Below are 23,407 nucleotides of genomic sequence, written 5' to 3' on the forward strand. Positions count from 1 at the left end.
TTCTAGTGTATGAGGCACGGTGGAGGTGCCGCGAGGCTCCCCTGGGGTGAAATAGCTACATATCCGGTTATTGTGCGCCATAGACACTCCCACAGCCCGACTAGGTCGGCCCCCTGAGCTGCAGATCGTGGCGAAACCTATGCACAGGGTCTCTCAAGACCGTTCCTCAGTGAGCAGTGACTATAATGGGTAGTTACCAGCCCTGTACCTGATTATTACGCTGCAGTGTGAGACCCAAGTAGCAGGTGATGCCCAGCCCGACAGTGCCCTGGCCATGCTTGAGAACTGGTCTTGAGGGGAGCGGCTCGTTTAAAGGTCAATAGGGACTCCTTTCAGTAGCCATTTCTATCCCAGGACCAACACGGATATTTCCATTACCAAGTCTAGTGTGGTGTTAGGCATCAATGTGGGCAGATCTCAGGCACATTTAAAGTTCAGGCCCCAGAGGCGCAGCCAATAGCGGGGGCCGAGCAGTTACATAACTCCCCCCTCCTGCAAGGTCTCCAAGTTGTACATTTTAGGTCTGGCTTTCGGAGTACCTGGTGTGATCAACAGAACATTTTTTTAAGAAACACAACAGTAGGAGACTTTGGCTCTTCCCACGTTTAACTGGATTACAGCATTTGATTGGGCAGAACATGTGTGCTGCTGCAGATGAAGAGTGCAGTGCTTGTTGCACTTCTATTGACTACTGAGTGGCGTTTCCTCACCTAACATGGCTACCCCATTAAAATGCAATATAGTGGCACTCTGCAAAGAAGACTCCTCCAAAATGATATGATAGTATTAGCTAAGAAGGTTACTCTGTGAGCCAACAGCAGTATAACTGGTAGATGTATTGGTGAATAGAGATTGCCGACAAGGAATTTCCCCCATCCAAAGTGGTTGCCATGTCCAGCGTGATGACACAGAGGCATCTGAGCCGGTTTGCTTTTCCTGCCAACATTTTCATTAGTGATATTCAAAAGAAAAAAGTTTGTTTCGCCCAACTTTCCTTGCACTCCAGAATTGCTGCTCACTGCAGCCTTGGCCTGCAGTCCTGCGTCACAACAGCCTCATCCCAGTCCCTCCTCCAGCAATCTAGAACCTCAATTCACCCTCATCTTCACTGACTCCTCCAAGTACTACTCCAGTTTCCCACATCAGCTGTAGCCTCAGCACAATCTTCCCTCCAATAACTGCCCCTGCAGAGCACTATTGCTATGTAGGCCAACAGGGCCCGATGCTGGTCTACATCAGGGTTCTCCTAAGTCGGTCCTGAAGGGCCAAGATAACTACATTTATTTAAATAGGGATATGCAGAAATACTCCAGGACCGACTTTGGAGAACCCTAGTCAGCATTCTGTCTTCAGAAGCAGCAAAAACAGCATGTCAGCCCACAGGTGATCCCACAACCTTTTTTTACAGTGGCTGTTATTAAGGCCAATGGGGCTCAGTGCAGGGCCAGCAAGTACCTCTTGAGCTGTAAATTCTTACCCTAGCTGCACCACACACACAGCCTGCAGTACCACTTAACTCCCACACCAGATCAGTTACCGTGCATCGTCCTTAGCCTGTTGTGCTGATCCCTGTCCTGTTGCCTTCTCCTGCTTTCATCACTCCGTCTTGGCTGATCCCACACCCTAAGACTGATCCCGGTTGCCACACTAGCCCCCCACAGTCCCAGGTCAATCTCCTTTCCTGTACCATCTTAGTCTTTGTACACCCCCTCCTTGCATTGCACCTGTAGTTATAGATGAACTGAATAACAGGGCCGGACTGGCCATAGACTCGCACTGGGCGTTTCCCTGGTAGGCTGCAAGGGTGGGGGCTGGTTTTGGGCCCCCGGGGGCTGGTTTTGTTAACTGGGGTCAGCAACATCTCCCCCCTGTAACAAAGTCGGCAGAAACCGGCCATCGCAAACTGCTCAGCTGCACTCCCCCTCACTCCAAGGGGTGCCGGCTGAGCAGTTTGCCAGGGCCGGTTTCTGTTCCCAGTCCGGCCCTACTGAATAAGCATCTAGTACTGAAGAAAGGACATATATTCGGTGACGGCATTTGTAGAAGTGTGCATGTTCACAAGTGTTCAGTAGTTTAATGTGTGCTGTATTACAGAAGTGGTCTGGAATGCTGAGTGATGGCGAGTGGTATAAGGGCAGAGTAAGCAGAGTGAGTGCATGGTGAAAGGAATGGCCTTGTAAGTGCAGGGTGAGTGGTAGGTCTGTGAGAGAACTCTGTGACGACTATGCTTTTATAGGTGGATGGGAGCACAAAAGGTGAGCCTGTGTGAGTGGAGGATGATTCGTGAACCTGTGTGAGTCAAATGTGTGCTGTATGAATACAGGATGATGTATCCCTAGACGCGAAGACCTTATCCTTGGCAGTTGGCAAGTGCGGGTTCCGATGTAATTTGTACTAGGATTATCACAGTTGATCCTGCAACAAAATGTCAGCCTTTTGTACAAACCTAAAGTTACTTTTCCATAATTTTTTAGCAAATTTTAGATCCGTTTGAGCTAACTATTTTTTTGTCAAAATCTCCAGATTATGCATCAGACAAAGGAATATGTGGCAAATGAGCCGAATACAATATTATTTGAAAAACACAAACCGCAAAATATCATTAGCACTGCTAATAGAGTAATCGCAGGCATGAATGTTTAAAAGTTTACATTTTGGAAACTGTGAATCCAGATAAATGTCAGTAAATGTCGAAATTCATTTTAGTGTATTCAAGTGAAACGCTTCCAAGTAAAAGAAATTTACTTTTTGAAATCTGAGTCTTTGGAGATTTCAAATAATGAATTACATACCACGTAGAGGGCTCTCAGTTCCTGTTTTGTAGCTTAGAGGCAAACTGGCCAATGGCTGAGCACCTTATATTAATGTGCCACATGGCGATGTTTGTATTGTAAATGAAATCCTTTCATCCTTTCTCTCACTCTGACAGAAACATTCCATAACAGAAGTGGGGATAGCAGGGGCCCGTAGCACCTAAAATACACTAAGACCTGTGAACTGATAAATGGACTTAAGACCTGCGAAATACTTTGGATGAGGCCACGTCTGAGTCGTGAGTCCCCTGCCCAGGACAGTTGAAGTACTGCCTCTGTGCTCCACAGCCCGGGCTACGGCAGATGATTGTGGGGGTGGAAGAGTTGTGTTAAATCCCCTTCAGCCTAATGGGCGTGTGCAGCTGGTCCCATATCAAAGAAAACAATGAAGAGTACATGACCGATATAAACAAGTTCAGATTTTGAAGCAGTTAATGTTGTAGCCACCCTACTACTACAACTACTTGTGGCAGAGTCACAATGACTTAAGTCCTTTAGCACTAAAGGAAATATGAACCTACAGTATGTGGGCTAAATTAAACTAGATTAGAACATCAGAATGTTGGGAGCTCCACTGAAGACTATGAAGTGGCCCAGGGCTTATAATTATTTGTTTAAGCCTTCTGCTCTAACATTCCAAAGTTTGTCTATCTGTTTCCCCCTTTCTATGTTAGAACATTCTACCCTCAGGAGGTAGAATGTTCCAATGTCGGTACAGCCCTTCTGCTTCGGGCTATACTGGTTGTTAAAGTAAGTCTCCCTTGTTACAGGCCTGCTGCTCAGGGCCTTTGACAACCGGAATAGCCCTCAGCAGTAAGCAATACAATTAATCAATTTATACCCAATATGGAAGGAAGCTCTAATCTCTTTCTTTAAGCAGATACTACCTGGACACTAACGGAGAGTGATGTGTGACGTTTGAAAATAATGAAAGGTTACAAGGAAGATAGCATAGCGTGGCCAACGAAAGCTGCAGCTTAATTAACAGCTGATTCTGTGACTCTTAATTAATCGTGAGATCTCCCTCGGTTAGGATTACAGTCGATACTAGCTCTATATTTGAGGAATTATTTCCAATTGTTTCCCTTTTCTTGTAGGCAAATGACAACTATATCATATCGGCTTTCTATATTCGAATGTATGACAAAGCCGGTTATCCCATACCAATACTGCTGCTCTGTACTGATGACGGGCTCAACCCAGAAACACGTGTCTAGAGATATAGAGCAATGGCTGCACCAACTTTGGTGAAAAACTCCAGCAAATTTTTAAGTAAGTTTGAACTGTGTACTGCATTTACCAGGATGCAAAGGGGTGAACTGTGCTGGGACTGTGAGGCAGTGTGCTCCCAACCCCCATTCTGTTTAAAAGGCTCCCTTGAGCCAGCAAGCTGTTGAGCTTTGGAGATGCACCTGTGTGCCTGTGAGTGGTACTGTGACCGGAGAGAAACTTGGCAGCATTTCCAGCAACCCCAGATGAATTTTCTTTGCTCTCCAATACTGCTGCTCTGTTCCGATGACAGGCTCAACACAGAAACACGTGTCTAGAGATATACAGCAATGTCTGCACCAACTTTGGTGAAAAACTCCAGCAAATTTTGAAGTAAGTTTGACCTGTGTACTGCATTTACCAGGATGCAAAGGGGTGAACTGTGCTGGGACCGTGAGGCAGTGTGCTCCCAACCCCCATTCTATTCCATACCAAGAAGCAACTATAAAAGTTGGACTTCTCTTTTTATCTACAGAGGTACGTTTGGCCCAATCATTGCGATGAAAATAATAATAATATTAATAACAAAAATAGAAGGCTATATCTAAATAGTAAACAACAAAAACATTTTTTTTCGATAGAAACGCACGGCCCATACAACACTTGTTGGGTACCAAGCTAGTGCAAGCTGGAGACTAATTTCCTTGGGTCTCTGAATTATACATTTAGGTAGGTTTCCACCGTTTATGAGAAATGTGTTTTCTTACATTTTAAATCTTAATTTTTAAACTATAATTATTAGACCGATAGATCATGTGATATACGCACTAATAGTGTAGAATCTCCATGTTGTTGGACATATCATTTTTGATAAAGTTCGATTTCTGTAAGCTCTGGGATAAATCCAATTGCTGTATTAAATGATGTGTTATAATTGATATTGAGTCTCTCACAATCTACGGTTTTTATAATGAATGTTTTTTGCTATTTAGATCAAACTGAAAACTTTTGTCCTGAAGGTATAGAGATAGTAAATCTTCAGCGAAAAGCCACATTGACAGTTTTTCGTAAAAGTTTTTTCATATATTTGTCATTTTTAAAAATTTGATTTTAATCCATTAACAAATTGAATTCATTGTGACGATTAGATTGCATTTTATATTCTGTATTTGTAAAAACTGAAGACCAATTGGTCTGTTTCATATTGAAATTTTTAAAAGTAAACGAGTCAGTCTACTAGATGTCCTAATTATTTGTTTTTTTATAACACTTTACAGCAAATGAAAAGCACTTGAAATGTTCTCTATATATGGAAATGCTTTGAATATAAGAATTGTGGTAACTACTTGATCTTCTTGTTTAAAGTACCTTTAGCACATGATCCATACTAGAGTATGCTCTACAGTATTGGGTCTCTACCCATAGTTTAGTTTTATGGAAAGTGATTTTTCTGTTTTATTAAAATAATGTTATACATCACAACAAAAGTTCAAGAGTATATGCCTCAACTGTACAGCCTTGCCACTCATTCATTATGGTGAGACTGTGCAATGTAGGCATTCGGAGGTTCACAGTTACAAGTTGTATTGTAGTTTTTCCAGGACACAGGATGCCCAATGACACACTTTTTTGAATTTTTTTTGTAAGAAGACTTGATGTTCTACATTAGCTGCAGCTTACCGTGTTTTTTTAAACCATGATAAAATAAAATAAAAAATTAGTCCCATAATCATGTTAGTTTTAATAAGGATTTCAGTTGTGGTAAAAGTGTAAGCATCTATATGTTGGCATAAAGCCACTCTGAAGTAAGTTGTCAGATTATAACAAGGAAGCCATATGAAAAGACTAGGAGACAAAAAAGTACTATAAAAATATATAGTTTATTAAAAATAAAAAGCAGTCAAGATTTCACACAAAAAAGAACTAGACCCCAGAAAACAGGAGCAGATGCGCCATAATTTGTAGCATAGAAAGGCTTAGTCCAATTCAGATAATAGAAATGGTTTTCGTATGAGTCCGACTACATCATGTTTTCAGCGAACCTTGCAAAGACGGATTTTCTTTGTTCTGCTGTCATGTGTTCACATGCCTCCAAAATATTTGCTACAATTAGAGTCTGCTGTACAGTTTTTGCCTTCACCCATATTCTGCCATTCATTCCAATCACAATCTCCAACGGATACACTTTTGATAGGTCCTGAATAATGTCACACTGTGGTGTCAGAAGCCTAAACGTTAGGAGAGAAAAACAATAGGTTATAGTTTGTTAAAACAGTTCACACACACACACACATTGATGGCTTTGGTTAAGGTACTGGTGGATTCACAGGATACAAAACTGAGGATTCAAGAAGCACATTTTCTTAAAACATTTTACAGAGTGTTTAAATGTTGTAAATCAAGAAATAAAGGCTACAAATAAAACCCCCTTAATGTTAAGCTGTTATTTGATAATCATTACATGCATAGCAAACAATCAAATAACACAAATATATGTTAGACAGTACAATCCATAAACTTCAGACCGGTCTCTTACCCAGATTATCTTTCAAATCATGACAAAGCAAGGAAATAAAGGACATAAAGCACAACATTCTGAATTCTAGATTACAAGATTTAAACAGAAAAAGTTCTTGGAGAAACCACTGCTACTGTACACACCCGTTCAACCACACATCAGTCCATATTTACACACCATGACCGCACCTCTGAGGTCAAATGGCTCACATTTTTTTGCTCAATCCTTGGGGGAGGGAGTGCCTATCAGGCAAGTGGATTCCTTGGATGAAAGCTTCAGCCCTGCAGTCAATCAAAACTCCAAGCTCAAACAGTCATCAAAACAGACAAACATATTATCCAGCTCAGTGCTACTTTTTTTAAAAGAGAAATGCTTTATTATATACACCAATACTCATTACTACCCACATAGGTTTTAGGCAGAGAATCCTAAAACTCAGCAGCTATGGGGTAAAGAAAGCATAGGCTAATCAGCTCCAAACACGGCACACAGGTGCGAGTTCAAGTTTATGTTCATGAGCACCTTCCCTGATATCAGTGACCCGTGGGCCAGCTTTAGTGCCCCACCACTGAGGCTTGTGGTTTTTCAGTTGTTACTGCTCACCCCCGCCCACCTCCACACACACGTTCAGTAGTCCAAACAGCATGGTCTTCCGTTTATGGCTTTAAGGAAGGCTGAGCTTCCGGTAAGTTGATTGGCGAGTGTGAGGTCTCCACTGAAGCCAGAAGTGGAAAGTGGCCCGTCTAGAGATCATGGGCAGGTCTACACACAATAGGAATCGGGGAGTTTGTCGTTGCTTCAGTGTCGCCCCTGGCAGCGTCAGTGGTCCTCCGCTTTGGTCAACAGATCAGTTTCACTGCTCTCCTCTCTTGGATAATACTGGTCAGTACACCTCAAGCACTCGGTCACGCTTTGCTGCAAGAAGGCCAGGAGACCCATTCCAATACTCGGGTCAGCCATGATCTGATTCAGTCTGCTCCTTTGGCCTGTTCCAAACACCGGACACACGAGCTAGCTCCTTCCCTTGGTCAGTCGACTCCTGTAGAGACAACGCATCTTCCCCTCCTTCAGCATGCAGAATGAGCTCCCTTGGTCCTAGGCAGAGTTCGAGACGATGTCCCCTCACCTCGGAGACTGGCTGTCAATGACACCAGACCTGCATTTTACGATATTCATGAGTACCCTGTGGGTACTCCCTCCTTGGGCAATAGGATTCTGGAACCAAGTAGAAGAGCCTGGGTCTCACTTAATTTTAAGACAAGGAATATGGATCCCATTCTCAGTGTCCTGGGATCAAATTACAGCTGTTCTCTTCCTTTAGGTGTTACTCCTCTGCAGAGCAGACAAATTATTTGTCAGAGCGATGGCTCCTGACCGCAGGTATTTTTGAGGGTTCTCTAAATACTGGAGTACCCACAACTTCGGGCAGGACTGTTCCCCTGAGGCACAGGGTCAAGACAGATTTGCATATTGCCAGGTCTGAACAGGGATGGCATGATGAGCAAAAGAATGAAGGATTTAACCCAGATCTCTTGACTGAGGGTGAATGTTTTGATTTGTTCTGCATTCCGTTCATCAATTGTGTGTCTTTTGCTTTCTCACCCACAACTTGGGGCACAATAAAATGTGACACTCTACACCATGGAGGCATCAGCCTTTTGCAGCAGAATCTCTGGAAGACAGAGATTGGGATGGACCTGCCAAAAGGATTCCCTTTGCAATAAAACAAATTCTGCTCACTCACCCTCTGCCTACCATCTAATCCCAGGCGTCTTCAAACGTTTTCGTGTCAAGTCCCTCTGAGCAAAATTTTAGTAACCAGCCCTTTACTGTTGAGAAGGGGAGCGAGTTGTTTAGCAAGAGGAAAAAGCGGGTGCAGGATGGGGCACAGCAATTAAACCACGTTCTGGCTCTGCCTCACTGTAATTTTTTTTTTTTTTAGATGTATAGCACTATGCACTATTATTGCACTTTTTCCTTTTCTAAGTGCTGTTAGCAACAGGCGTTATAAAATGAAAAAAGGCCCTTAAATAGCTCCCTGCCACGGACCATCCATCCAAGGGCCTAAGCAGGCTGTCCTCCTAGCTGTTTATACTAACTTGTGTAGCACTAAAGCTGCACTTCTACTTTCTCCAAGTGCAGTGATTAATATTTCATAAAAAATAAAAAAAAGCCTGTGCCTTGTCCCCTCCACTGGGTTATCCCTCCGAGGCTCCTAGCAGGTTCTCTCTCTTCGGTTTAATACCTCTTAATATAGGGCTACATACCACATTTCTGCCTTCTCTAACTGCTGTAATTAAAAGATGCCATTAAAACAAGCACTTGCAAAGGTAATAAGTTGTCTATGTGCTATTTTTTAGAGATGTTTTGCAAATGGCTGAAAGTAATCTAAGGACCTGTATGATACAGCGAGCCAGCGTTGTACATGTTATAGCACTTTTTTTTTTTAACTTTGTTATTCTTCACTGAAGCTAGAGCTGCTGTATTATATGGCTAAATAAACTGACACAGCCAATTGATCCTGCATACGTGAGACTATTGGCTTTGCCAATGCTTGGTATGGAATGCCATATGGTAATAAGCATTTATACAGTGTTTACAACGGCTGAAGTGCTAATGTTATAGAATGGAGAATGTCCTTACCAAGGTGTAAGTGTGTCCAGATTCAGAAGCATTTTAGGACCATATAAACACTGAAAATATGCCATATAAATGTGCTGAATGTTAAAATAAGTTGTAGATAGACAGTCCAATAGGTTATAGCTTTTATTATAATGCAGCTTTAGGCTATGCATTACTTTGGGTGCAATGGTTACAAAAGAACTAAAATAGCACTCCCAACTGCTTGTTTAGTAGTACAATATGGCAATAATAGGTATTCAGTGGGGATCCAAGAGATTTTTGCCCCTCTTGCCTGCTAGATAACTGCACTTGTGACTGCCTGTTTAGAAGTAAATATCGCAATAATCAGTCCTCAGCGGGTTTGCAACACCTTTTGGCCCCTGTGCCACTGTACCTCCTGCACCACTGAAATCATGACCCTAGGGCCTGCAAGTATAAATGAGGAAATAGTTTAAGTCCAGTAATGTATTTGTTCTGAAACAGGCACAGTTGCAGATGCAAGACATAATTATTGTGTAAGTAAACAAACACAAAAGCTTTCATAAAAAGTGCCTTTAAGCCCTTGCATGCGGCACGAATTTTCGTGCTGTGCAGGCGATTTGAATAGTGGGAGGGATTTGGACGGCCCCCGGCCGTCCTCCGCACACGCCCACCGTGACGCATGACAGCTGGGGGCCGTCATAAGCATGCAAGGGGTTAAACTTACCCAACTGTCCAAAACAAGTTGCCACAGAAGTAATTTACACATCAAGTGAAAACCAAGCATCGTTTAGTTGTGTTACAATGCGGCTCGCTCTTTCCTGTCAAAAGATCTTATCCAGTGCTTGACAGTCAATGGGCCATAAACAGTGTAAATTGCCCAAGATCACCATATGTTCCGGCTCCGAGACTAAAATGCGGTTTTGCGCTTGTGCCTAAAAAACAGTTTCACAAATTAAATGAACTCCCTAAAGAAGAAGAATTTTGCAGAAAACGGGCAAATGTTTTGTGCAGATGAAGAACAAGATACCTCTTCAGTTGGCTATGTCTAAAATAAAAAAAAATGTAAAAGGCACAAGCAGGTTCAATGGAGAAAGTACGTTGCATTCCTCTTTCCTACACACGCTCTCACTCTGAAGTCAGCTGAATTCAAAAGAACTATACTCCTGCGAAAACACAGCCTGACTTTTGACCTTGGTCTTTGAATGACCTGCAAATAAGACGAGGTAAGAACAAGATTCAAAGGCCTGTTTATTACAGAAAACGAATACAGTAACAAGCATTTACAACGCAACTGTCGCGCCTTTGCAAAAGTTAGAGCTATTGACATTGTTAATGACAACATTTTTATTTATGTGTTGGTTTTGAAAACAGATAAATAAATGGCATTGTCATTTACAATGCCAATAGCTTAATCTCTCGCAAATGCGAGACCTATTGCATTTGCACACACTCACAGAGAGACACACACAGAGAGACACACACACACACACAGAGCCCCACACACACACACACACACACAGAGCCACACACACAGAGCCCCACACACAGAGCCACACACACACACACACAGAGCCACACACACAGAGCCACACACACAGAGCCACACACACAGAGCCACACAGAGCCACACACAGCCACACAGAGCCACACAGAGCCACACACACACACACACACAGAGCCACACACACACACACACACAGAGCCACACACACACACACACACAGAGCCACACACACACACACACACAGAGCCACACACACACACAGAGCCACACACACACACAGAGCCACACACACACACACAGAGCCACACACACACACAGAGCCACACACACACACACACAGAGCCACACACACACACACAGAGCCACACACACACACACAGAGCCACACACACACACACACAGAGCCACACACACACACACACAGAGCCACACACACACACACACACACACAGAGCCACACACACACACACACACACACAGAGCCACGCACACACACACACACAGAGCCACACACACACACACACAGAGCCACACACACACAGAGCCACACACACAGAGCCACACACACAGAGCCACACACACAGAGCCACACACACAGAGCCACACACACAGAGCCACACACACAGAGCCACACACACAGAGCCACACACACAGAGCCACACACACACAGAGCCACACACACACAGAGCCACACACACACAGAGCCACACACACAGAGCCACACACACAGAGCCACACACACAGAGCCACACACACAGAGCCACACACACACAGAGCCACACACACAGAGCCACACACACAGAGCCACACACACAGAGCCACACACACAGAGCCACACACACAGAGCCACACACACAGAGCCACACACACAGAGCCACACACACAGAGCCACACACACAGAGCCACACACACAGAGCCACACACACACACGTTAAATTATTTCAACATTCAAAGTATATAAAGGTTTCTTTTATCGTTAAAATGAAATCTAATTATAAAATAAGCATTATCATTTAAAAAGTGAACAATGAATTATTAATACATGTTAATAATTAGGAACAAGTAATTACATAATTACTATTACTGTATTATATTTTAAGGTTGTACCTATTGTATTGTATTGTATCTAGAAAGTACAGCCCAAATAAGCACATGAAAAGGAAGGTTGCTTTTACCACACCAGCTTCCATTCCTGCCTGCTTTCTTTACAACCTAGTGCAACTGGGCATTTTAGTGTGATTGTCTAAACTGACAGGACCAAAGACTACAACTCCCTGAATACAGCAGAATGTAAAAACAGGTGTGCATATGTTGGCACGTGAACACTCTGCTGTTTGGGCTGCCCTTAATATGCCCACGCACCGGCGAGGAGCCAGGTGAGGTCAGGCAGACCCATTGCGCGGGAGAGGAGACAGGCAGAGCTGGGAGAAGTAGGTCAGTGGGGCATGTGGTGCTGAGGTACAGGTAGAGCTGGGGGTCATGAACTCAGGCAAGGCCTAGGTGGGCAGGTGATGGAGAGGGACAGGCTGTATCCCGGAAATAGGCAGAGCGCGGGAAACCACAGACCTGGGGCATGAAGGGCTGTTGATGTCTAATCAGTACTAGAGAACCAGCAGGGGGCGCTAAACAGCCAAGACCGAGAACAGGTGGTCTTGGTGGACAGGCAGGAATGGTGGAAAGACATAGCAGAAGACAGGCAGCTCTGGGTGAACAGCAGTTATGAAAACACAGGCGAAGAAAGAAGTACTAGAGCCAGGCAGGCAGTGGGAGCGAGGAGGGCGGTGTGAGTATGAGAGAAAGACAGGGCGGAGTGCTGGAGGGTTACGGGCAGGCGGGTTTGGGTGGACAGGGAGGGCTATAGGAACATGGGGGCGGGCAGGGATGGAGGCAGGCACAGCTGAAGGCAGGGCAGGGTGGACATGCGGGGCAGGCAGGACTGGGGACAATCAGGCCTATATGGCAGGTGGAGGCATAGACAGGGTTGAAGGCAGAGGCAGGACTGTGACGTATGCGGGGCAGGCAGGGCTTTGGCCAAGCAGGTCTACTTGGACCGGAGGGGGTGTGTGGACGGGCAGGGCTGTAGACGTGGCTGAGCCGGGCGATGAAGGACTGGCTCTGAAATGGTTTTGGAGTGAGGGGTCTCTGCGGGTTAATGAGCTGACAAGATTAAAGCGGACCATTTGTAATATGTCTGAACCCCTGTGCACAGCCCGGAAAAGGTTAAAGTTCTAAATAAGACTGCCCCCGACTCCCACCCCTGCACCTTCCCTGTCCCGGGAGAGAGGAGAGCAAAGAGCGAGGCAAGAGAGAGAGCGAGGGAAGAGCGAAGGGGTGAGACAGGACTGGGAAGAAGCGACGAGCAGGAGGAAAGGGAGAGAAAGGTTCGACAGTTAGAGAGTGAAGCGGCAACAGGAGAAGAGTGCAGGAGGGCAAAGCGTCGAGGAGCAGGCAGGGAAGGAAATAAAATGACAAAACAGATGAGAAACAGAGCTAGGGAGGAGGGTAGACCCGGTGTGGCAGTGACCACAACGGAGAGAAAGATCGAGACAGGGAGTGTAAGAGGCAGAAGGTGTAGAGACAGGAACAATAAAGAGACTGGATGACAGAGAGAAGGGGAAAGAAAGAGGGGGCGAGAGGCTGTTAGACGGAGGGCTGCATAAGGATGGTGTGAGTGGCACATTCCAGTGTTTGCCGCACTCACCCTGCCTCCAGGACTCTTTGATACCCGTTGCGTGTTGGAGGTCCCATCGCCCTGCTCCCGTTTACCTCCCAAGATTGGTATCAGCCGCCCGAATGGTCGTGCGGTACCGACTCTCTGCCGTGTGTGCACCAGCCGCAGGTCACGACGAGGGCCTCTCTCCGCGTTCTGGGGGATAGCTGAGATTAATTACAGGCCTCCCCAATCGCTCTAATGTAATGCAAAAATTTGCGTTTTTAGATTTAATACATCAAAATCAAATATTTTTGCTAAAGCTCATTGACTGATAGACACAGTGAAAGACATTTTAAAAGCCTGCGGCAGAAATAAGAGGAAATGACAAGGCAAACTATCTCTTTGCATGCATTTCGATAATTGCAGTGTCGGTGCTGCGAGTGCTGGAGGGTTACGGGCAGGCGGGTTTGAATGGACAGGGAGGGTTGTAGGAGGAGGCAAGCCTATCTGCCATGGGAAAAAGACAATGCTGCCGAAGGCAGGCTTACGGTTTTACAGCACTCTAGAGAGGAAGTAATTACTCAGTCATGGAAACATCAAAAACAAGAGAGGAGCCCCCTCCGCTGCTAGGCAACCTGCAACGCTGGGCCAATCCCAGCGCGGCTCGCGGTGACGTAGGAGGCCACACCCGATGAAGCTCTCGGCGATTGTTAATGTGCAACATTTTTTATTGTAAAAATTATAAAACACGCACACACAAGTACATAAACACACATATGCAAATGCAAACATGTTATGAAACCTATGGGTGCTATATTGCACATCATAAACTTTGGGAACCACAATCGCACACCAGAAACTCTGCCTTCAATTACAGCTTTGTTTCCTTCTCTTCAAACAGCTTCTCACGGCCACTGATCTCTATCATGGACACATTTTTAAGCCTTTCTTTTTAAGAGTTTAAAACCTCCAGTTCCTTTGTGTGCCTAAATCAACGCATCACAGCGAGCAAGGACTCGGTCTGATCTCTATCATGGACACATTTGTAAGCCTTTCTTTTTAAGAGTTTAAAACCTCCAGTTCCTTTGTGTGCCTAAATCAACGCATCACAGCGAGCAAGGAACTTCGTCCTTACACACGCTCCTGCGGCTCTTGGTCCGAGGAGGCTGATGCTCATAGCACGGGCTGGACTCCCGTGGAATATACGGTTCCCGCCGCGCGCGGAGTAGGTGATACAGTATAGGGTGGACACCGATATCCTCCGTGGTACCTTGTGTTCTGAGTGGAGCGGCCGGACTTAAGGTGGAGCGAGAAGATCCGGAGTGGAGCTTTGGATCCAGGGGGGCAACTTTGGGCTACTGGCAGAGCTCCGAGTGACGGGACGGCGCGCGGAGGTACGAAGCCTGCCGGCTGCCCAGTGATGGGCAGTGCACTGGGCTGCCCGGTTCCCTGTGCACGGGATCTCCGGGGCGTCTGGTCTTCTGGTGCGTGAGCCCCTGGGTGGTGCAACACCACGAAGTCTGTTAGCAGCAGAAGATGTGCGGCGCAGTGCTGCTGTGCGCGCTGACTCTGCGGCTCCTGCTGGGGCTCCCGGCCAGCACTCCAGCGACCTGTGCAACTGGAAGGGCAGGTGAGGTGAAAACTGTACTGGCGTAGGGGGTCTGTGGTGGTAAACCAAATCATCAAATGCTTTCAAACTGGCCTCGTCCGTTGCACCGCAACCCAATGGTGACAATTCCTTCCAAGGTCAGACGCCGCGAGGATGCGATGTGCGGAGTCCGATTTATTTTACTGTGTAGCAAGATTGAACAAGCGCCCACCGGCCATTACGTAGACTTTCCTCTTTTAGAGCCGTCCCACTCGGACGGGCTCAGGTTGACTTGCTGCTGGCGTAAATGTTTCTTATCTTCTTTATGGGGCCATCTGTCGCCCCATAAAGAAGATAAGAAACATTTTACCACAGCAGTAAGTCAAGGAGCCCAGTCTGAAAGGGATGGGGCTAAAAGAGAAAGAAGAACGTCACTAGGACCTCTTCTCCAATGGCTGGCTACCGTTTAGGAGGCCAGCCAATGGAGAAGAGAGACGGGGCTTAACCCTCGCTAGTGAAGTACACCTAAAACATAAAATCTCGCGAGCTCGATTGCGCATGTGCGCAGTACGCCACGCGAGACCTAAAAACAGCTTTAGCATGCGGAGGTACGAACTTAAGCTGCACAGCCTAAAGCAAATCGAAAAACAAACAGCAAATTACAAACCACAAAGTCAATAGCAAGACACAGGTGGAATGCATTCGCAGGTCAACTTTCTGAAAGTCCCCAAGATGTTTTTTGCAAATCAGACAAATAGCCCTAGCAAGTTGTACTCTCTCCTGGGCCATCGTTCTGAGGCTCCCAGCAGGCTACCCTCTACTCCTTAACTTGTTTTACACTACATTAGATCTATAGACTGCACTAACTCCTTCAAGTGCTGTACATAGATTTTAAAAAAGAAAAGGAAGAAAAAAGGGTCTGCACCTCACCCCCCTCCCCAGGGCCAGGGCTCTTGTTCTGGGACCCCAGGCAGGCAGGCCCTTTTCCGCTTGATCACTCCTTTTATATAGCACTACATACAGCAGTGTTTTCTTTCCTGGGCGCTATGCGAAACAGGCATTTTAAAAATAAAAGGAGCCCCAGTGCCACTCCCAGTTCCTAGGACCTTCACTTTAAGAAATCCAGGACAATTTCTCTTTGCCATATAATAACTAATTTAGTACAGTGCTAAATACTGTTTTTTTGTCTTGATAAGCAACAAATGATATAAAAAAAAAAAAAGGAGACCCCCGAAACCTCCATCCTCTCCTTTGGCTTAGATTCTGAGTCACCCCTGGTAGGTTTGCCTTTTTTAAAACAATTGAGCCTCTGTACATCGTCCCCTCCCTTGGGCAGTTACTCTGAGGCCCTCAGCAGGCTTTACCGTTGCTTCTATGCAAAAAGGTACCCCCCCCCGCAGAGTCTCACTCCTCACATCTGTGCCACTGGTTAGAGGCATACAAAGGCCAGACATCATGGCAGACCATCCTAATCATGGTGTGGCCCATTGGCCGCTTTCTCCTCCACCCTCCTCCACACAACTGTGAGAAAACAGAAGCAGCATGAAAACGTGGTTGTTTTTTGTGCACAAGCACTGGTACACTTACCCCTACTCCAGACCTGCATTGGCCTAATGAATCATCAATGCAACAGCGGAGGATCTTCGCAACTCTTTAGATGTTGTGCCCCCTTGATGGGAGGAGCACCCACATTTCAAAACCTCAGATTCAACCAAATGGCAGTTTTCCTGGGTGTGATAATCTGCAAATCCATTTCCAAAAGGTCACTAGGGGAGAGGATGTAGCCTTATGGCTAGAGTGGTCGAAGCTGGGGAACCGGGTTAGAGTCTCGGCCACGACGCTCAACATCCTGTGATTCTGGGCATATCACTTAATCTCCCCGTGTCCAAGAAAAATGAACGTGGTGTCCTTGTATACCAAAACTGGTGCTATGTAAAGCGCTCTGATACCCGATATCTTGGGTCTAGTTCTCGCTATATAAAACTCCCCAAAAAACGAATGCATTTCTAGACGCAGGACTGCATCCTCATACACTTTGGTGTCTGGGCTAAAGCCTCCAGCTACGAATGCTAGCTGTAGATTTCCAAGTCTGGGGAGGCTGATCACAACTTCCATCTTGCACTCCGTTTTACTGGTTATAACCTAAAATGGATTCTGCTGGTCTATGCAGTCATACTTACATTTACAACATGGAGTCCTACCACCAACAAACGCATTCACACAGATGTCAAAGCTGGTTCACTACATTCTAGCTGGACTTTACTAGAGTGGGCCAATAGGCATTGCTCTCACCTAAATAGGAAAAAGGCCTGTTCTGCCACATGAATAAACAATGTGGTATGCTGCCACCACCTTCTAATGTTCAAGACTTAGCACAGAGGCAGTAATCTCATATCTACTAGAGGACACACTTGGTGTGCCCCTCATGACCACAAGGTGAAGCTTTGGACCTCAGAATGGGTTCAAAAAGCCTAGACGTCAGCACTCACGCAGGATTTTTGAGTGCGCTGAGCCAAAACAAAGTCATGATACCAGACAAGTAACTAGGTAAACTATGGGCAGGAGTACAACTTTGTTTCACCATGCAGGGGACACTCCCTTTCCAACAAGGAGTAACTCATTATGCTCATACATCTAATTATAGTTTTCCTCCCTAAAATTATACAGAAAATATACACCCAACTGTCAAACGAGTATATCTATCCCACAAATCACAAATTCAAAAACTGCTAATCTCAGATTCACTTTGCAGGCCCTCAACAACAGTCCTGGCTTATGTTAACAAGGTCTCAACACAATCTTGTTCAAAACGGATGTCCCCTGTATGTTCACTGCTCATTTCTTCAGTACACAGTCAAGCAGAGTCATGTTTATTTCTATTGACATTGTTCTTGCTGTACTCAAAGAATACTTTCCAATACAGATAAAGTAGTGTTGCGCTTTTCAAAGGCCCTTCTGCAAGCTCACTGTGCGGCATTTATTCACAATAGTTTGCTTCTGTTTTAGTAACTAGTTTGTTCTGCCATCTTTAGGATGGCATTAGAATAGAGTGGGCAGAATCAATATTCATGTAGTGCTTAGGGAGATAGTGCTTAGAGGCTATGGGGAATATGATGTTTCCTAGAACTGTGTTCTGATTTGCTTGGATTATAATTCTTTGGCTCACACCATGATGATTTTTCAGGAATTTATTATTTTCTATGCCAGAAAATTGTATAAAAACTCCTGATTTTGGGGTAAGCCAGAGCTTTCCAGAGATTTTGCCTCTTTTCTTATTGATTTTGCTACTCACTTTTCTGATTTTGCACTTCATTCTGTGTCGCTCTATTTGCTGAAAGCCTAAATGGCAATAATGTTATGCATTTGCACTTGTGATTTCAATACCACACCTTTTGAATTTTGTAATAAACATATAAAATGTACATTCTTGCCCTACAACTCAATTATTGATTTTGTCCATACTTAATTGGCTGTAGTTTGACACGCTGTAAGGAGCCTTATCTTGTGGGCACCTTGCCTCATGAAATTGAGGTTTAACACCATCTCAGATTCGTCCACCCACGGACATCCTATTGAGGTAACGTTTTGGGGTATGCAATTTTAGGGGTCACCCACACATTCAGACAGCTGATAAGATATCTCTACCTGTATTTCCAGTAGGTAGAGAACAATGATGCATAATATCCTCATCACGCATAACAAGAAGCGCCTGCTAGTTATGCACTGAATGACCAGTGTTGGTTATTTGCGGATTTTAACAGAGGTGATTCCTAAACTTAGGTGGGGTAATGAGGGTTCCCAGAGAGCCAACAAAAATTTAAGTCATCCAAGGTCTTAAGGTATGTAAGTATTGGACTTTAACAGAGCAAAAGCAAAACCAGACCCAAGTATTTGCCAGAAAATCCCAAAACCGTGACAAACGTTTGTTGAGCTTCAGCTTCAAGGAACTATGGTTGTAACTGTGGCTGATGATCGAAGAAACCAATTGCGATGCATCACATCCCTGGCCTACATAAACATATGTGGTTTGCATCTTACAATGAAGTATTCTATAGTGGAGAGAAGGAACGTTTTTATTTATGCTGCAGTGAAGAAAGTAGACTAAAGCCATCATTTACGTGCTACGCCTCCAAGTATTATTGTGACTATTTCAAGACAATGCCAACAGTGAACATTGCAATTATATTACTTACTTTCTAACTAAGCCTAATGAAACCTTGAAAAGCAGGCCGTCTTGTCCGATCACTCCCATCCCATTTGGTCTCCCACAGCTGTCAATGCAAGCTAGCTCAGGCTCCATATCTCTATTAGCAACAATGAACTGTCCGTAAATCAGATCTCCAACCTGAAATAAAACAAATGTAAAAAAAACAGATCACACAACAGCCATGTGATATAAAATGGACATGTCCAGCAGACGGATAACTTTAATAAAGAGCATAATGGCACTCAGGAATGTGGAATTCCTACAGCTCGAATCACAGGACATATTGTTTGGGGTCAAGGACAAGAAGTGTTCATGTTTATTTTGTCCTTGCAAAGATAGGCCCAACCCCCTGCAGCACTAACTCGTTCAATGCCAGTTTACAGTACCACATTATGGCGCTGAGAAGGGCACGGTCTACATTTAATGTATTATTTGTGCCTATATATCAATGCTGTTCAAACTTGTATTTAGGTTTCATTAATCTAAAGCCTTTATTATTAGGGTGAGCGCCCTAAGGAAATGTAAGACTGGACTGCACTGCTGACCGCGATCTCAGTATAAAAAAGCGTACGAACGATTGAAATGTTTAACAATATGAGGCCATCTATAATGCTCCCAAAATGCTCCGATTAGTTTCGAATATTTGCATAAGTTTGAAAACAAGAATGAGGAGTCTGCTTTCAAATGAAATATTCACAAAAAAATGCAACTAGGAAAAAAACGTTTTGCTAAACTACTGTGAAATTTTAGGTACCATTTCGAGGACGCATCATTTACTAAAATGCGTTGATGTATGTTAACATTCCCCAAAAATATTCATAATGGAAAATCAGTGCAACCAGTTTCAACAAGATTATGGGAAAAATGTAAATAACCATTGGCAAAGCCAATAGATCAGACCTTGATGATCAGCTTTTTAGCTTTGTCAATGTGTGTCTTGTTTTGACAAGGTTTTTGTAAAACTTTATTGTTGTGGGAGCTGCCAGGCCCTCATCAATATAAAAAACATTGGCAAAAAAAACAGTAATATTTTTGGGGACTCAAAGAGCACAACGACAAAGCAGTCTCTGGTGCTGAACAAAACTTTGTGTGCGGATATGCTCCTTGTGAAAGAGCAGAATGCTGTCACTCACAGTGAAGCCACTCTATTGATAAAGAGAGAGAGACAAATTTTAACAAGCATTTGCAATGCAATAGGTCTCGCATTTACTCAAGTTTGAGCTATTGGCATTGTAAATGACAATGCCTTTATTTATGTTTTGGTTTTTAAAACGTAAAAAAAAGGCATTGTCATTTACTGGTGGATTCCTTCTCTGGCCGATTACCGTGACAGACATTAAAGTGGCCAATATTAACGTGAAAGCGCCTATGTTGCTTTCAGCCAAAGTGAAAAATATAATTATTTTCAAAAGCTTCTGTAGCAGCTGCCACAGTGAAAGCGGGTCGCACTGATAATTAAATAATTAAATAAGTGCAGCAGCTTATGTGAAAGCGGAGCACTCATATTAAATAATTAAATAAGGTCAGCCCCTATAGTTAAAGTGGACCGCGCTGTAATTGGAATAAATACATTACTTTAAAATAAAAGCGGGCGGGTGCTGTGATGTTGTGGGTGGAATAGGGGAAGAGTGTAGCATAGACTGAGTGGAGTGAAATGAAGCGGAGTGGCATGGAGTGAAGTGAAGTGGTGTAGCAGTGAGTGGTGTGCAGCGCAGTGTCATGGAGTGGCATAGAGTCGTGGGGTGGCATAGAGTCTTGTAGTTATAGGGAGTGTTGTGAAGTGAATTGAAGTGGAGTGTCATAGAATGGAGTAGGGTAGAGTGGTGTAGCATAAAGGGAGTGCTGTGGAGTGAAGTGGAGGGTCATTGAGTGGAATTGAGAGTTGTGGAGTGGCATTAAGTGGTGTAGTATAGAGTGAGTAGTGTGGAGTGAAGAGGAGTGTCATGGAGTTACATAGAGAGTAGTGGATGAACTGCATCAGGTTTCCAGGTTCAGGAAAAATGTTAACCCTCCCGTTTTGGACACAGAGCATTTTCGGTACAGATGCCTGTCCCATTCTGTACCAAAGGCACTGCTGAAATGACCTGGGCAGTTCAGGAAATTCCTTAAAATCTGGTTGTTTACTGGCTAGGGCCTGGGCTGCTGAAGTCTCTCTGCTGATGGGGATGGGGAGGGGGTGCATGCGGCCAACAGGGGTCACTGGGTCATGCTGAGCACAGACAAGGGATCACAGCATCAGAGCTGGGCCGACAAATTTCATCAGCAGAGAGGTCTCGCAGCCGACCTGGTGCTGTCATGGAGGAGCGGGGGGGCTGGGTCAGAACTGTTGTAACATATCTGCTGATGCTCTTTGAAGGGGTGTGGGGGTGCACGAGAGGGCTGGGTTGTCGACACATCTCCAGATACACCACCCCCCCCCCCCCCCAAGTACCACACATCAGGTGTTAGACTAAAGCATTTCAGATTAGTGGTCTGCCTCACCGCACTGAATTGCGAAGTCACATTTATAGCGCCTCCTCAACTGTCCAGGGTGCTCCTACCACTGTGTGCCTGAGCAAACTGATGGCAGCATGTGGTCTGCACTGCATGCGGCAGGTTCGGGGGCTGGCTCAGCTGAGTTTGCAGCACCACAATGTAGCCAATTTACCAGACACACCAGTTCCATCAGCACTGACGTTAGGAGAGTCAGTCTGATTTTGCCCAATCACACAAGGACGGACTAGTGTGTCACAGAGAGACACCCCTATAGGCTGGCTTTGCTGCACTAGTGGGTGGGGCGCTGCAGTGCTCAAGTTTTCAAACAGCAAGAAGCTCCCGTCGCAGCACGCACCGTGCCTCCTATTGCACCCACCAGCACCCGCGAGTAGTGTGCCTCAACCGATACCGAGACTGCACTCCAGTCAGGCAGCCAGTGCAGAGCCATTATGCCACAGCGAGTCAATAGTTCTGGACCGCGAAGAAGGGGTAGTCAGTCATGCAGCTGCAGGCCCGTTCATTGAGCTCCAAGGACCAGTAAGTGTCGCTGTGAAGTGTGTTTGCAGCTCCAGCCTCAGCCTCTCAGTCTCTCTTCTGAGGCGGGGCTTGATCGGTGCTGCACTGCGCTCCACTTAGTCCTCATGTAATTTAAATGAGTTGTGTGTGCAGTGCAGCCAGCCGCCCCGCCCCTATGACTCTGAAGTACAAGGTGAGCAGGCGCCCATTGTGGTGCAGAATGTGAAAGGGCTCCTGCCCTTAGGAGCGCCTGTTAATGGGACCTCCCGGGGGCTGCTGATGTTAGTGCCATGCTGTGTTGAATTGGGGTTGAAGTGCCGAAGGGGAGGGGGGGGAAAATCAGGAAGGGCAAATGGCCTCAGAATGACTATCACCGATTTTTTATTTAAGGGCCCCTTCCTGACAACACTTCGATGTGACCCACAGTAAAAACATACTCTAAAGTGCCCAATATGGACAATTTACGAGTGTAAAGTGCCCAAGCACTGGGATATCCAGCACTGCAAATAACAGAAATGCCTATTAACAAGGGTGATGTTCCAATTGCAGACCCTGGGCAGATGAAATGCGGAGCTGACTGCACATTAAACTCTGCTGATGGTGCCTAAACCGATTATCGATAAGCTCCCTGCACACTTACCTCTTTTCTTCCTACAGTAATTGTATTTATATACAGCACTTACTACCCCTGATGAGGCGCTGTAACAATATCCATGTTTTATTGGCGAGCAGGAAGGGGGTGGGGACTCTCCCACATACTTGGCATTCATTAGTAGATGAGCTGCCCTGCCCATGGGCTTCAGTATGTTGAAAAACAAAACAAAGTAAATGTTTACTGTGAAGTAAAGGGGCAATGAGCTTAAGGAACATGATAATGAAAGAGCAAGCACGCTTGGCGCCGCGCTAAAGGAAACAAGCCCGCACAACACAACAAGCGTGGCCGCTAAAGTGAAAGCGACCGCGCTGTGTTTAATTAGTAACCTGATCCGCGACGAAGAATGCAGCTGCACCCTGTGCGCCACTGCTCGCTCCAGAGAGCAAAACGCCGTTGGAGTGAACATTTGAAGAAGAGGTGGGACATGCACCCGCCTTTGGCCATTTGCGTGCTTTCATTATTGAAAGACACACGCAAAAGGCCAATCCAATGTGTGGGAGGAGTTAGACCCACACAGAGAACTTTGGAGCGCTCACAAGAAGCCTCTCATAGAGCAGCACATGCACGCTGCGCTAGGCTTGACCTAAAAACAAAAACTCAAGACCTAATTAGGGGCCAATTCTTAAAAAAAGTGTTACAAAAGTGCACCCATGGTATATGCCTTT

General features: G+C 45.2%; 1 protein-coding gene across 1 annotated transcript in view; it reads right to left on the reverse strand.

The window, feature by feature from the left end:
• Nucleotides 1-5,883: 5,883 nt before the first annotated feature.
• Nucleotides 5,884-23,407, reverse strand: part of EXOSC3 (exosome component 3) — a 65,958-nt gene continuing 48,434 nt past the window's right edge. Inside the window, exons 3-4 of the mRNA XM_078676313.1 lie at nt 19,083-19,234; nt 5,884-6,250 (exon numbers count right to left, since the gene is read on the reverse strand). Of these exons, the coding sequence (XP_078532439.1) occupies nt 6,043-6,250; nt 19,083-19,234 (360 nt within the window). The 3' untranslated portion in view covers nt 5,884-6,042. The remainder of the gene's footprint in view (nt 6,251-19,082; nt 19,235-23,407) is intronic.

This window comes from Lissotriton helveticus, chromosome 2_1 (genome assembly GCF_964261635.1).
Source record: "Lissotriton helveticus chromosome 2_1, aLisHel1.1, whole genome shotgun sequence".
NCBI classification, from domain to species: domain Eukaryota; kingdom Metazoa; phylum Chordata; class Amphibia; order Caudata; family Salamandridae; genus Lissotriton; species Lissotriton helveticus.